The sequence below is a fragment of the Lynx rufus genome, unplaced genomic scaffold (genome assembly GCF_022079265.1).
Source record: "Lynx rufus isolate CCGP_SWC_20201006 ecotype Redwood Valley unplaced genomic scaffold, mLynRuf1.p SCAF_21, whole genome shotgun sequence".
NCBI lineage: Eukaryota > Metazoa > Chordata > Mammalia > Carnivora > Felidae > Lynx > Lynx rufus.
The window spans coordinates 18,907,857-18,924,450 of NW_025814836.1; the positions used below are offsets into that span (position 1 = coordinate 18,907,857).

General features: G+C 43.5%; 1 protein-coding gene across 12 annotated transcripts in view; it reads left to right on the forward strand.

Moving 5' to 3' along the window:
* AKAP13 (A-kinase anchoring protein 13) overlaps window positions 1–16,594 on the forward strand; it is a 332,086-nt gene that overhangs the window by 235,070 nt on the left and 80,422 nt on the right. For all 12 annotated transcript variants that reach the window (XM_047086640.1, XM_047086632.1, XM_047086628.1 and 9 more), the window contains 2 exons: window positions 2,182–2,318; window positions 13,764–14,134. In XM_047086640.1, coding sequence (XP_046942596.1) covers window positions 2,182–2,318; window positions 13,764–14,134 — 508 coding nt within the window. The remainder of the gene's footprint in view (window positions 1–2,181; window positions 2,319–13,763; window positions 14,135–16,594) is intronic.

The following is a 16,594-nucleotide window of genomic DNA, read 5'->3' on the forward strand; positions in this document are numbered from 1 at the left end:
TTTAGTGACCAGTTTGTGACCTATATTCCAGTGTGTTGCTCCTTTGACCCTTCCTCTAAGATTCCCAGCTAATTCAGGGCAAATAATTTATTAATGATCAATAATTAGCTAATTGAGATAAGAATAAACATCCTCTTCTCGTTATCCCTCAGCATACATACACATACAATTATTGTCCCAACATGGACTCTGAGAATTAAGAGAGACACTGGGGGTTATCTGGTGTCCCATTTCCTTTCTATGTGTACATCTTTTCTGAAACCTCTTGACAAAGTCATTCAGCCTTTGTGCCACCCCTTCTGGTGGAGTGACAGTCATTACTTTATGAAGCTGCTAACCCATTGCCCAGAAGCCTAGAGTTAAAGCTCTGTGGTTTCCACTCAGTGGGCTTTTTGTTCTACCTCTGGAACAGCAAAGAACAGATCTGCAACTGCCCTCAGACTCATTTTTTCCAGCTCCTGTGCAAGCCACATGTATATCAATGGTTTCCACTGGCGTGACCTCGTTACCATGCGTGCATTTCTGTCTATCAGTGTTTTTTATTTTTATTTTTTTTTAAAGAGAGCTCATGAGTGGAGAGGGAGAGGAGAGAGAGAATCCCAAGCAGGCTCAGTGCTCAGCCCGGGGCCTGATGCAGGGCTCAATCCCATGAACCTCGGATCATGACCCAAAATGAAATCAAGAGCCAGACACCCAACACTCAGTGACCCAGGCGCCTCATATCAGTTCTTTATCTAAATGTTATCTAGGACATGGCGCCTGGGTGGCTCAGTCGGTTAAGCACCCGGCTTCAGCTCAGGTCCTGATCTCCCCGTATTGAGTTTGAGCCCCGTGTCGGACTCTGTGCTGATAGCTCAGAGCCTGGAGCCTGCTTCAGATCCTGTGTCTCCCTCCCTTCCTCCCCCCCACCCCCACCCCGTCCCTCCCCGGCTCATGCGTTGTCTCTCTCTCTCTCTCTCAAAAATAAACATACATTAGAAAATAAATAAAAATAAATGTTACCTAGAAACAAACAATCCTGTCGGTGAGTTCTAGCCGTCACATAGTGGCAGGACTGTTTCCATTTTGGACTTGGGTATACTGTCTGTTCATAGAGTCTAAAACCGTTGTGGTTTTTTTTGGTTTTGCTTTCACCTTGTGTTGTCAACTCCTCTTGAATCTGCCTCCAACCAAAACCTCCAGGTAGCGTTCTCATGAACTGCTAGGTAGTCAGCTCGTCTACTATGTTCCTCATCACCTAGTATCAGCTGCAGGGTTGATACGTGTCTGACTGAATCACACAGAAAAGTGCTAACCACAATGGAGATACCACACTCTCCAGACTACTTAAAGGAGGTTGATACCTACCTATTAATTGACTTTCTTTTGGGCTTTTGGTTTTACCACATACATATGTGTTTAATTCTGTTGCTACCAGGTCATATTTTGTTTACAGAATTAATAGGAGAGAATGGGTTAAATACCTTGCTAATTTCAATGTACTAAGTCTTGAGAATTCCTTGATAGACAGTATAATATTTCTGTCAGGGCCTCCTCCCTCTGGTTTACCAGAGTCCCTGTGCTAATTATTGAACTGAAGACAGATTCTACATGATACATTTTTCTTCATTAGTATATTTCCCCTCTCCCCAGTGTCATCTGTTTAAGTTAGAAAAATAATTGTATTTCTTTTCTCACTCAACAGAACCCATAAGTGTAATACGCTGATATTTATGTTAGATATGCTCCCCCTTTGTCTTTTATCCCAATATTTGATAAGTAACAAGTTTCCAGAAAGAACTTACGTCTTAGAAATTGGCCATAAACCCTATCTCATAGTTTCCTAATAAAGGACTTCTGATTTTGATAGCGAAAGAAAATACTCTCTAATTACCAAAAGGAAAAGATTGCCACTTAAATATCTAATACAGATGGAATTATGGTTCTAAATTACCATTTTATCTTTTTGTACCTTTTGTTTACATGGGAAATTCATGGTTGTCCTGTAGTAATGATCACCCTAGAATTGGAATAACCAGAGTTGAAAGCTACTAATTTGACTGTGTCCTTTACAGCTTCTTACTACTGGGGGAACAGAGAGGTTAGTTGGTTGACTTAAAAGGCTACTTGCTGGAATGAAAAGAAAGTAAAAAAAAATTTTTTTTTTTTTTTACGTATTGGTTGAATACATTTTCTATTCAGGATGTGACAGCTTCCTGGATGTTGGACTGGCCAGAGAGTGTGCCTCAAAACCAGGTGTGCTCAAACGAGAATCTGGAAGTGACTCTGACCTCTTTCAGTCACCCAGCGAAGAAGTGGACAGCATCATCTTCTCCAAGGTACAGTCTGCCTCGGTGTGCAACTCGTGCTGGTCGGTAGTGACCCTGCTGACCGTACTGAGCGTCTCCCCCACTCTGTATGATCATAGAAAAGTGTTATGTCCTCCCTTCTGGAGAAGGGAGCTCCAGCTTGCTGGGGCTTAGAAAAAGGCATTGGCCATTTTATCTTATGTAGAATCGTGGTTGGTTACATGCAGGTTTTAAAGCCTAAAGAAATGGAAGCTCCTTTGGTGTGAATTAAATCAGACGACAGTGAATTCTTCTCAGTGGGCAGGAAGGGACCACAGCTAAGACTGCAACACGTCATGTGTGTAAACCAACCATAGAGTCATTTCTGATTAATGTGTTTAGGCTTGAAGCTCGCTGCTGAGCTTGCTGATGTCACCCCTCCTCATCTAGCTGCTTAATTGAACTTTCTAGATCTCTGTGAGGGAACCCAGACTGTCTTCTCCCCAGTGGAAAGCCAAGCCCATGCTCATGAGTCACCTTGCGTTTTCATTTAATTTGAGGCTCTCTGAGGGGGTGGGGGATGGGGGCGGTTTGCTTTCTTTTGCTTACGTTTGTAGCTAGTTGCAGCGAGTTCTGTTTTGTCTCCTGAGAAGAATCTCGGGCTTTCCCACAGCAGGATCAGCAAGTGGTTCTCAGTCACACACCATGCGTGGTTGTCTCCATCGCGAGGGGGCGACGGGGCACAGACAAGGCAGCTGTGAAGACGCCTTTATGAAGGCTTAATGAGGACCCTGCAGAAGGGACCAGAGCAGTGGTGTTAGTGGGTGATGAGCTTCTCCAGCACGGTGTGAGGATGCTGTGTCTAAAAGTCACGGTAGAGACTTGGCATTCTGGGATTCCGGGCTGGAACGTAGTTAAAGCCTTTGTGGAGGTACCTTCAGCTGCTTTTGTTTCATTTTTGTCCAGGGGCTCTCTCGTGCTCACTTGGCCTCCCCTCTTTTCTACCTTCTTCCTGTACCTTGTGTGCACTGTCTCCCAGAGGTCCTTGGAAAACTGTGCAGAACTGCAGGATTCCTGTTCTTAATCCTAGCAAGTTGATTTAGTGGGTTCTATAAAGTAAAAAATGCACACTGGGAAGATCTGTCCTACTCTGAAGCTCTCTAGGAAATGATGATGTTTTTTGTTTTTTGATTTTTGTTTTGGAAATAACAGAATTTGGGTAATTTCCACTGTGATTTTGAGGTTTTCATTGTAAGGACTTCTGAATCTTCCCTACCCCCAAGGGGAATACCGTTCTGAAGGGACGTGTTTCTCAAAATCTATCACTTTTGTCTTGGGTAGACAGATGAGGTAGTATTTCTAAGTTCTAGCTTTAAAATCAAATCACTGACAGTCACTGAAACGGGGTCATGGATACATTCGGATTTGTTAAACATTTATGTGTGCTTGAAATTTTTCATGGTCAAAAGTTATTTTGAAATTGCAAAGTCTTCATTAAGAAATACTTGTCACTCCCCTCCTGGGCATCTGCCAGCTTGTCCCTGGGTGTTACCAGCTCTGCAGAATGATAGTTCTTTCTGGTCACTAAGCTGAGTGATTTCCCTAGCTAAAGAGAATTCACATTTCCTGTGTTTTGCCTTCTTCTTCAGACTGCCAAAAGTATTTACGAGATTGTTCATATGAATGGCCACTGCTAGATTTGGCAGCTTTTTCAGGATGACTAGACAGATAAGATTGTTAAAAGCTGAAGCGTGCTCCCCAAATCGGCTTTTACCCACATTGCATCCCCGAGTGCCTCGGAAAAATCCGAAATGGCAGACGCACGGTGGTCTCTTCACGCACACGTGAGAATGTCTCATGGTCTGGGTAGAGGTCTGGAAGGTTCTTCATCTTAGTTGTCTCCACTTGACCAAAGTTGTTTGTGACCAGGAGAGGTTTTGCAGTAACTGTCTTGTCCAGCATTCATAAAACCAAGGGTTTGCATACGCAAGGAAAAGGAGAGAGAGAGAGAGAGAGAGAGAGAGAGAGAGGGGGAGGGAGAGGGAGGGAGGGAGGGAGGGAGCGGGGGAGGGGCAGGCTAATACTTAACAAAGTGATTGCTCGTCACTGAACTGAATGTTTTATATATGTGATCCCATTTCTGCTCCCAGAAGCCCTGCGGGGTGGGTGGTTTTAATCTCATGAAACTCCTAAGAAAATCCAGGCTCTGATTGGTCAACAAGTGTAGTCCAAATTACTCAGCTGCTCAGTAACAGAATGGAGACTTGTACGTAGGCCTCACTCTCAAATCTGTTTCCTTTCTGTTATTTTGCTCTCAATCTCTCAATACCTCCTTTAATAGCCAGTGATTTATTTCTTTTTAATGTTTATTTTTGAGAGAGAGAGAGAGAGCACGTGAGTGGGGGAGAGGGGCAGAGAGAGAAGGCGACAAAAGGCTCTCTGACAGCAGAGAGCACAGTGTGGGGCTTGAACTCAGGAACCATGAGACCATGACCTGAGCCAGAGTCGGACACTCAACCGACTGAGCCACCCAGGCACCCAAATAGCCAGTGATTTACACAGAAGCAGAGTGATGGCAGACAGGCCATCAGCAGCCTCCTTCACCGTCTTCCTCAGTGGACAGCCACACGGTGCACACTGTGAAACATCACCCGTCCTAGAATTCCTTCCCCTCTCCCTTGTCGAAAAAATCCTCCCTGGGCAACGCATCGCAGCATGCTTTTCTGTGCACTGTGAGTGATGCGTTAGGTCACTTCCTGCAGCCATTTGTGTGACTCTGACCTCACAGAGGTCTCTAGCAGCCTGCAATGCTTGTCACAAACTTTCCGCCTTAACTTTCTATGCCCATTCAATAAGCCTTCTCGTAAAGAGAACTGTTTGGTGTTAGGAGCTTTGTGATTACTCTTAGGAATATTTCCTGAAGTCTTCCTTCTATAGAGCAACAGCATAACATTTAGATTTTGTTTTTAAAGTAAGAAGAAATCCTGGGATTTTTCTGGACACTAGCTAAGAAAGAGAGATTATAAAATACACAATCTAGGCCACCCTGTTATCCAGAAGGTTAATTGAAATCCACAAACATACTGGTAGTTGCTGCCTCTTTTCCCTAAGAGATTTAGATAAAACGCTTACACCTTGTTTTATTTATCTCCAGGTTATAAAATGTATCCACAATTAAGAAAATCAGAGTAACTCCCCTAAGATGCTAAACCTTAAGGGAATATTCTTGCCTTCATGTGCTATATAGTTTGCTCTCAAGTATTGATCACCAAGCCGAAAATTAACCTTCCAGGGATAAAAGTAGATATACCTACAGAATCCAAATTAAAAAAACTATTCTTGTTTATGCACAAGTTATTGTAAGTTCAGGACTGTGGAACAGCTTGCTGTCCCATGCTTAAGGTTCTTAGCTAAATTATTGCACGTAGCGGCACTTGGGTGGCTCAGTTGGTTAAGCGTTTGACTCTTGATCTCAGGGTCGTCAGTTCAAGCCCTGCTTTGGGCTCCATGCTGGGTGTGAAGCCTGATGGATGGATGGATGGACGGACAGACGGACGGACGGACAGACAGACGTAAACAGTTGGCACATAGTAGATATTTAAAATGTGAGCTGCTGTTTTCCAAGGCACATGGCAGAGTGCCTTATATATGATATAGACAACAGTTTACAAATATTTAACAAATAAATTATTAAAAATTAAAGGACTAGTATTTTGACAGTATGAAACAGGATCCCTTCAGGTGTGGTAATAAGATATATAAAGTGTGTAGTTGTTTTTATATTTATACATTCATATGTTATATAATATTTATCCCTCTCTATATATCTGTGTATCACCTATGTAGTGTGACTTCTGGTTAAGAGAGCCAGTCAGGTATTTCCCCTCCCCCCCCCCCCAGCATTTTATTGAGAAAATTCTGAAATATACAGGACAGTTGGAAGAGCTCGACAGTGAATGCCTACCAGCCTGGCTCTCCCGTTAACTTACTATACTTTGTTACACAGCTGTGTATCTGCCCATTGTTTCTCCATCCACCAGTCCATCTAATTTTAATTTCTTGGATGTGTTTCTAAATAGGTTACAGATATCAGTCTACTTTTACCCCTAAATACTTAGAATTCTGTATGTGTTTATAGAGTTGTTGTTTGCTGGGGTTTTTTACATAAAATTTACACACAGTGCGATGTAGCGTGAAGGTTATTATTCAGTGACTTTCCCAGTATTACTGAGTTACAATTGACAAAAACTATACATATTTAAAGCACACAAGATGATGTTTCAATAGACATATACATCATGAAATGCTTACCACAGTCAGGCCAGTGTATCTGTCACCTCAGAGTTACCTTTTTGTGTGTGTGGTAACAACACTTGAGACTTAACTTTCCTCGCAAATGTCAAGTACATAGTATCTGTAGTCATCATGCTGTACCTTGGGTCTTCGGAATTTATTCACCTCATAATTTTAGGTAAACTTTGTTCACTTTAGGTAACCTCTCTACATTTCCCCTACCCTCCCACCCCCGGGTAACCATCATTCTGGCTGTTTGCCATTCTTAGATTCCATATAGAAGCGAGGTCATGTCATTCTCTGGCTTATTTCACTGAGGCTGATGCCTTCAGGGTCCATTCATGTTGTTGCAAATGGCAGGATTTCCTTCTATTTTAACTCTGAGTAATATTTCCATTCCCTATTCATCCGTGTGTGGACACTTAAGATGTTTACATGTCTTGGTTGCTGTGAATAATGCCGCTATGGACGTGGGGGTGCAGATAGGTCTTCAAGATGGCGTCTTTATTTCCTGTGGACACATACCTAGACATGGGATATTGCTGGATTATATAGAGAGTTCTACTTTTAAGTTTTTGAGGGACCGACATACTGTTTTCCATAATAGCTGTGCCTCAGTGACTTTTGATAAATTCATTTATCTTTGTAACCCAAACCCCCATATGGATAAGGCTATTACCATTTCTTTGGAAATTTCCTCATGCCCCTCCTCCATCTGTCTCCTCTCCAACCCCCAGAGGCAACAACTGTTATAATTTTTTCCCATCGCAGGTTAGTTTTCCTTATTTCAGAACATCCTACAAATGGAGTATAAATGTTATTATTTCTGTTCGGTAAATGAGTGGAATTGATGGGCTGATACATCATTTATGGTAGGAAACCTGGTTTAGTTTTATAAGAAATTGCCAGGCCTTTTTCCAAAGTGGTTGTATCATTTTACATCCTCACCAGCAATATATGAGAATTTTAGTTGTTCCATGTTTTTACCAACACATATAATTGTTTTGTTTCAACTTCAGCATTTCTGGTGTGCACATAAGTGGTAGCTCATTATCGCTTTGACTTGCATTTCCTTGACAACCAGTGATGATGTTAAACACATTTTCATGTGTTTATTAGCCACTTAGTTATCTTCCTTTGTGAAGTGTCTGTTCACATTTCTTGCCCATTTAAAAAAAAAAAAAATGGAGTGTTGTCTTTTTGTTGTTGAGAAGTAGGTATTGTATATGTATCCTGGATACCAGTCCTTTGTTAGATTTATGTTTTGCAAATGTTTTCTTCCAGTATATGGTTTTCCCTCCTCACTTCCATAAACGTGTCTTGATGTACTGAATGTTTAGAGTTTTGATGAAGGGTAATTTATCAAATTTTTTATGGCTTTTGCTCCCTGTGTCCTGTCCTGTTACTGATGGGTCTGCCCCCAGTCAAGATGTTTTCTTTCAGAAGATTTATGTTTTAGCTTTTACATTTAGGACTGGAGTCCATCTTAATTTTTTAAAACATTTTTGTCATAGCTCTGTAGCATATAATAATAAGACTGAGTCCCAGTTATACTTAGAATCATCTAGAGAGCTTAAAGAAGAAAAAGAATCTGGGCCTTACCCCAGACCAGTTAATTTAGAATCTTATTACATAAGCTCACTGAACCACTGGTTTCTCATCTGTACAATGAGAGTAAGAATACCTACTAAATCAGTTTTTTAAATTTTTTTCTTTAAGTTTATTTTAAGAGAGAGATGGTGCGAATGGGGTAGGGGCAGAGAGGGAGAAAGAAACCGCAAGCAGGTACTGTGCTGCCAGCAGACAGCCCGATCCGGGACTTGAACTCACAAATCCTGAGACCATGATTTGAGCCAAAGTCAGACGCTCAACCAACGGAGCCACCCAGGTGCCCCTTACTTATTTACTTACTTATTTAATTTTAGAGCGAGCATGCAAGCTGGGGAGAGGGGCAGAGGGAGAGAAAGAGAATCTTAAACAGGCCCCATGCCCAGCGCGGAGCCGGACTCAGAAATCTATCCCACAACCCTGGGACCTGAGCTGAAATTAAGAGTCAGATGCTCAACTGCCCGAGCCACCCAGGCTCCACAGTCTACTAAATCAAATATTAAAAGAATACGACTAAGTCACTGAATACAGAGCCCCACAGGTGGCAATACCCAGTAATTAGGACTCACATTTATGGAATAGTCATGCTGCATGTGTATTAAGTGACAGACCTACTTTCTCAAGCTGTTTGAATAGACAGGATCATTGTTGAGCCTTTTTCGTTAACTTTCATCTACCTCATTATTTGGCAGTTTCAGTTTTCTTCGCTTATGTGACCTTAAATTAAGCAAAACGGTATCCTTGGGTCACTCCATCAGCTCAGCTCCTGCCGCTGGAGTCCAGGCTGTCCGGCAGAGACTGGCGCTTGTGAAGAATAATAGTGCGCATACCTTGGTGTTACTTACTGGGCCCATTCCTTGCCATTTCTCTTGGACTGCTGGAGGCTCTTGCTAGCCTGGTAACCATTTGCAGATTTCCAGGATTGCCTAAGCTGTAAAAAAGGAAGGATGTTGGTAGAGATGATGGTTTTTGTGTGTGTTTCGATCCTCCCACGTGCAGGAGGAAAACCAGTGATGGCAGCTCAAGGGAGGGAGGGTTCCCGTGCCAGTCTCCAGTATGGACCCAGTGTTCTTTCTCCCGGTACACTTGCTCCCTCACACACAGGCAACGCCCAGCCACCCCTTCTCTCCGTCTGCCTTTCTCCGTCCCTTTGACTTCTCTGCCACTCTCAGTACCACAACGTAGGAGAAAAAGACAACGTGTATTTAGCAGAGAATTGTTTTGGCCATCTGCTTGTAAGACTAGGGGAAGAAAAGCTATGGATTTTTTTCTAAAATAGGCGCGCACGCGCACACACACACGTATATATATGTGTTTCTTAAATATATTAAATGACTTTCAGGAACTTAGGCTGTCCCTCCTGACCACCTGAAGGAATGGTGCCATGGGACCAATTTAACTAATACATTGGATTTACATGGAGTCAAAACCAGGTTTTTAAACATGTACTAGTTAAACTGACCCCAGAGCACCATTTTTCCATACAATCAGGACTAATTTCCGAAGTCTCTGAAAGTCATTTAGTTAGCAGACATTTTAAAAACCTCTCTAAAGAAAGACTGACACATAACTCAAAAACCGTTAAGAATGGCTTCAAATGTCAGGCCTGGAACATTCTATTATGTGACAGAAGCCATAAGTTTTTCCCCTTTCTGATGTGTAAATGGAAAAACAGCATCCCTAAAACGTGGTACTTTCTGTGAGGAGAGGGGAGAATGATGGAAGTAACAGTTCTCATATTCTGATTTGGCAGATCCCTTAAGAACTAAAGCACAAATAAATTCAGTGACTGGAAGGGAATATTGAAAAAAAAAAAATCAGACGTTTAAAAAAGCCACTTGTTTTCCCTGCTCATGATTAAAAATAGTACCTTGCAACAGGCCTTATATCAAGGTCTAGCCTCTTTAGATGTAAAGATCATCATATTAGATAGATAGACGAAGTGAAAAAGTGGCTTATCCACAGACACATGCATAGCTATCAAAAGTCTCTGACCACATTCCCAGTGTGGTTTCTGGTTCCTCCAGGGACTGCTTTCTGTTTCGCCAGGATAGTGTGAAGACTTGATGAAGCCATGAAATTCTCTTGAGAACACTTCAAGTCTTGGGAAAAAGTAACTCAGAGCCTTCTTTAGATTCAGTCCGGCATTAAAGAAAACCCATCCACCTCAGTACTTAAGAAGAGAGATCAGTGATTTCTGAGTGTGTCCTATTTTTCCCTTTCTCGGGTAATAACCACCAGCTCATAATAAGAGTTGAAAGTTACAATAAGAATACTTGAGTGTGAGAATACTACACTCTGTGCACATCATTCTTACCAGGAGTCGCAAGACTAAAGAACTCGTGTGTACTGTGGGGGGGGGGGGGGGAGGGGGTAGTGGGAGGGGGTGGGAACACCCTGGTTAGTTTTTAGGGATTTGTTTATTTGTTTGTTTGTTTATCAGAGTTAAAAGTACACACCGAGAAACATCTTGGCACACATTGGAACAACGCTGTGTGGAGGACATACCCCGGACAGGGTATCAAAAGGCCACCAATAACTTCCCCACCTTGTTTTCATGTCTCACAGAAGGGTGGATGCTTGTTCTTTAAGTCTCAGGTCGGGGAAGTGCCAGGGCGACCGCAGGCCTTCTTTCAAGGCGGCGCGGCGCCCTTCCGAGACCAGCAGGTGCCAACCTGAGCAGGGCCTGTTCCTCTGTCCGCATGGCACTTCCTGATCGGGAAGCATGGATTCATAAGAATATATGATAAATGGCTAAATGGAAACTTCAGCTCCTTTTCATTTCCTTCGAGGCCTTGCCTGTGTGCTTTAGGACGGGCTCATCCCACATTTCATTTTATCATTCCCGTTCTGTCCCTTGGCACTGTTCCGAGAACTAGAAATCAAGCAGGGGACAGCTGCTGTAACCACTTAGCACAGATCGGGTGGCTCCAAACAACATAAATTCTTTCCTTCACTGTTTTGGAGGCAGGAGGTCCCACAACCAGGGTGTCAGGGGCTGCTTTCCCTCAGGAGGCTCTGGTCGGCGCTCCTTGGCCGTCCTTGGGTCCGAAACCCGTTGCTCCAGGCTCCACCCCCCGGTGTGTCTCCTGTGTCTCTTCTGAGGACACCACGGCCACCCTACCATCGTATGACCTCATCTGAACTAATGACCTGTGCAGGACCCAGTTTCCAAATAAGGTCACATTCTGAGAAGGACATGAATTTGAGGAGGAGGCAGGGAGAAAGCTGGCATCCTGAACTTGGTATTTGTGACCATTTACATTGTTCCTCTGGAGAGCAGTCCTCACTAAAAAAGAATAGTGGATGATTTTATTAAAATTTTTTTTTAGTGTTTGTTTTGGGGGGGGGGGTGAAGGGGAGGGACAGAGAAAGAGGGAGACGCAGAATCCGAAGCAGGCTCCAGGCTCTGAGCTGTCAGCACAGAGCCCGACGCGGGGCTCAAACCCACGGACCGCGAGATCATGACCTGAGCCGAAGTCGGACGCTCAACCGACTGAGCCACCCAGGCGCCCCCTACCCACCATTGCTTTTAAGCGTCCAGGCCAGTATTCTCCAATAGAAATACATTATGTTAGTGTAAACTTTCTAGCAGCCACCTTACAAAAGGACAGCAGGAACAGGTGAAATTGATCTTTAAAAAAAATTGTTTTTAATGTTTATTTACTTTTGAGAGACAGAGAGAGACAGAGCGTGAGCAGGGAAGGGGCAGAGAGAGAGAGAGGGAGACACAGAATCTGAAGCAGGTTCCAGGCTCCGAGCTGTCAGCACAGAGCCCCATGTAGGGTGTGAACTTGTGAACTATGAGACCATGACCTGAGCCAAAGTCGGATGCCTAACCAACAGAGCCACCCAGGTGCCCCTTACTTTAAGAGAGAGATAGAGAGCAAGCGGGAGAGGGGCACAGAGAGTGGTAGACAGAATCCTAAGCAGACTGACAGCACAGAGCCTGATGCAAGGCTCGAATTCACAAACAGTGAGATCATGACCTGAGCCAAAGTCAAGAGTCAGACATTCAAGGGACTTAGGCACCCAGGCGTCCCTTGATGATTTTATTTTAAAATAATTCCTACCCTATTTTAGAATCAGTTTGGTGAACGCATCTTTTTTTTTTTTCTTTTTTTTTTTTTTAATACTGTGGCCCAGTGAAGGACACACAGGACTTTGCTGATAACGGACCTCGAGATCTTATCCTTACAGGGTTTCTTAAAGATGATCAGAACAGGGCAGTTTTAGTTGAAATCGCCCTGGTTCACATCCTGCTGCTGCTGCTCCTCACTGGGAGGGCCCGAGAGCCCATCTGGATCCCAGTGACCCTCACACCTCCCTGTCAGTCTCAGCCCTCATGCATCATTTAGGGAGCAATTAACTGAGGAAGCCGGATGCCACAGAGTGAAGAAAAACTCCTGAGAGCTGACAAGATTCAGCCCAAACATTATAAAGAATGTTTTGAAGTGTTAGCGTAAACATTTGAAAATACTTTTCTTCTAGAATAGATAGGTCTTGTTTTCTATTCCAAAGCTGAAAGTGCTCATTAGTTTGCATAATTTTTAAAATCTTTCTCAAAGAACTGTAAGTTTCTTTACTCTTAATTAAAGCTTTGAGTAGACTGGCTAATTAGGAAAATGCTGTAAGGAAGGAAAAATAACCACAGAATGGCTTTCCCTCATCCCTGCTCTCTAGCCTACAAGAACACAATAAAATAAAGATGCTAAGACAGTTCAGTGCCCAAATCTGAGAGTGGGATCATGCGTCTTCTAAATACTTCTGTGTATCTTCTGGATAAATTCATCTTTTGAATGTCAGAGTGTTCATCTTTCTCTCAATGTATGTGTTGTGCCGTGTGTAGCAAACAGAGGACTGTCAGGTTACTTGGGATCAAAACTGTACTGTTGCAGGCTCCAGAAGTTGGCCAGGGAAAAGAACATCATCACTCACTCAAGACTCCATTGCCAGGACTTGGTTATTTTATGTGACATTTGGCTTGATAACACTGCCAGTTCTGTGTGAAAGGAGGAAAAGGAATCGAGTTCTTCTAGTCAGGCATTTGTGGCCAGAATATGGGCTTTTTGGCAGACCTTAGGTAGGGTCATAAGCAATTCTGCATTTTGCAAAAGGACTCTAAAAACAATTGCAGACTTGCTTTTGGAATATCGACTTCAGAACGACATTATTGTAGCCAAGCAGACAACCTTGTTTTTAGTTAAAGCTTGGGGGGGGGGGGGGTTGGGGTTTGCAGGGAATTAAACCTAAGAGTATATGAGTTTATAGAGTTTTTATGCAACATTTATGCAACAGAAACCCCAGGTAACTCAAGAGTTCTCTTCCTTCCAGTGTATGGTATTGGCCTACAGAACTGACCTGAGCCCGAGGTAGATGCTGGTCCCCCATAAGAAGGGAATGTTCTGTCTACCTCTAATACGAGGGGAGAAAGAGCACAGACCTAGACTTGGCCTTCATTGGCAGCCATTTGAATCCAACTGTGATCATGCTGTGACCTTGCGGTCACTCTACAGCCACTCCTGGACCGGGGATAATGAGGCTGTCCTCTGGGTCCTGCCATTTTCAACTGTGCATGCCTTCTCTCCGTTACAGCCCGAGGAAGAGCAGTTGGTCTGTGATATCACCGGATCCAGTTCCTCCACCGATGACACGGCTTCCTTGGATCGACATTCCTCTCATGGCAGTGACGTATCCCTCCCCCAGATTTCAAATTTGAACAGGTCCAGAGATCAGCAGTGTCTCGACAGCTTCTACAGCCATGGGGCTGGAGCTGAGGGTCGAGAGAGTGAGGGCGAAGCTGCTGGCTCAGGTGAGATGGACGAGGAGGAGATGGACAGCATCACTGAAGTGCCCACGAACCGCTCTGTGCTGAGGGGCTCGATGCGCTCCCTGTCCCCTTTCCGGAGGCACAGCTGGGGTCCTGGGAAGAACGCGGCCAGCGACGCGGAAATGAATCAGCGCAGGTGAGCGGGACCCGGCACGGCTATTTGTTCCCTCTCTCAGTGTCTGCTTGCTTTTGATCGTGTGATCCGGTGTTATCGTGGTAAAAGAACGTAGGAGACACCATGGTACAGAAGAAAGCCTAGAGGGCTTTGGAATCGGGAACATCTGGGTTCAGACCCCAGCTCTAGAAATCACTGTGTAGATAACCTTGGGCAAGTTACCTGATCCCTCTGGGCTTTAATTTTCTCATCTGTAGAATACCTGCCTCTCTAAGGATAGGTGTAATAATAAAAACCTCAAGTGAAATATGGTTGCTACATGGTGGGTGTTTAATGAACAGGAATAGTCCTTCAGGCCAGATCTGTTCATAAAATGCTTAGATTAAAAACTTTTGGAGGGAATAGTGTCCTGTCAGTTTTGAAACAGACATGAAATCTTACAGTCCAAATACTGTCCATTTTCACACTGCTTCCCAGGAATTGTCCTCCGTTTCTAATGCAGAAGGTTTTGTTAAAGCCTAAGTTATTACTTAATCAGCAAGAGAACCGGAGAATCATTCAGTGTCATTGAATTGTTGGTAGTTTTCCATGTATGCTCCAGTCTTTGGGGACTTGTGTACATATGACCCGGTCTCAGACCTTCAGTTTGGAAGCAGGCTATAAAGCGGTTTAGAGTTGGCTTCTGACCACAGTCTGCTTACAGGAATTTAAGCAAATGATTTTAGCTCTAACGAACAAGTGCCGTGATGCCCATCAGATATACAAAGTTGTGCTTACAAGAGAGCTACTTTCTTGATGAAGAAAAGCAGCTAAGGGGGCAGGCTGACAGTTGTTTTAAAACAGGTCATGTGAAAAACTCACCTGGAGCAGTTACTGCTTTTTTAAAACAAAAATTCCTTGACATGGCTCAGATTTCATAGCTATAGATGCATGTAATCGGATTACATTCACTCATTTATTCTTTTTTTTTTTAAGGTTTTATTTATTTTTGAGAGAGAGAGATCGTGAGTAGGAGCGGGAGGGAGAGGGAGAGAATGAATGAATCCCGAGCAGGCTCCTTTCTGCCAGCACAGAGCCCGATGTAGGGCTCGAACCCACGAAACCGTGAGATCGTGACCTGAGCTGAAACCAAGAGTCAGATACTTAATCGACTAAGCCACCCAGGCGCCCCTCATTTATTCTTTTATTCAGCCAACATACATTGAGCACCCACTATGTGCCAGGCATTTCTAGGTTCTAGAGACACAGAGGTGAACGAGACAAAGTCCTGCCTTCATGGAGCTCACGGTAATACCTTACACTTTGTTAATTTGCTACTCTTCTCAGACTCTCTTAGTAACAGACCATGTCACGTAATTTTCTGTGACCCCACATTGGTGGAGTTCAGGGTCTGCCCTTGAAAACCTGCAGTTTTATCTGGTGGGTAGTTTTTATACACGATCAAAATCATAGATTATGTAAAAAGCCATTTCTAAAAGCTCTCCTTGCCAGCTTTATTCACGCTGTACTTTTTTTTTTTTAAAGAAAGCATCTGGGGCGCTTGGGTGGCTCAGTCGGTTAAGCAGCCGACTTCGGCTCAGGTCATGATCTCGCAGTCCGTGAGTTCGAGCCCCGCGTCGGGCTCTGTGCTGACAGCTCAGAGCCTGGAGCCTGTTTCAGATTCTGTGTCTCCCTCACTCCCTCCCCCGTTCATGCTCTGTCTCTCTCTGTCTCAAAAATAAATAAACGTTAAAAAAAAAAAAAAAAGAGAAAGCGTTCATACCATTATAAATAAATAAATAATAAGGAGGAAGGGAAGGAAGGAAGGATGGAAGGACGTATTGTCAGAGATGATAACAACATCAAGAAACAAGGGTTTATTTTATATGCAATCCATTTTTCTTTATAGTCCACTGGGGGTCCTTGTGCCTTGACTTTGATTTCAGGGCTGGATAGGACTGTAGCCCAGATGAGGAAATTGAAGCTCAGACCTAATGATTTGCCTGAGATTACAAGACTGAACTAAGACTGGAACCTTATCAGTTATCTTTATTTTCAACCTGTACAGTATCATGGCCTCTCCTATTTGAGCCTCGCCTTAGGGATCACCTCACACCTCTGCCCCCCCTCCCATGCCTCTGGAGATAATGGAATGACTTGAATTAGTTTGATGCTTACCACATTATCTGCATAGAGTATAAGCTGAATTTTAAAGTTTTAAGACCCTTTTACAGCTTCAAATGGCCTTTTTTAATCCTTTTACTTTTGTAATTTAATAAACCTCATTCCTTGTCACCTGATTAACCCTTTGGAGGAAGGAGGGAGGGAGCAAAGTAACCCTTCCCAGGATTTGTCAGGCTGTCCTGCCTCTTTGGTTCTGATGTTTCTTACTGCTCAGTTTTTCATTCCCTCACTTCCTGTACCGTTTGTCTGTGTGGATTGTCTCTTCCCTTTGTGATGTCCGTGTGCTTCATGCATTTGTGTCCATTTTGTTTCACCTTG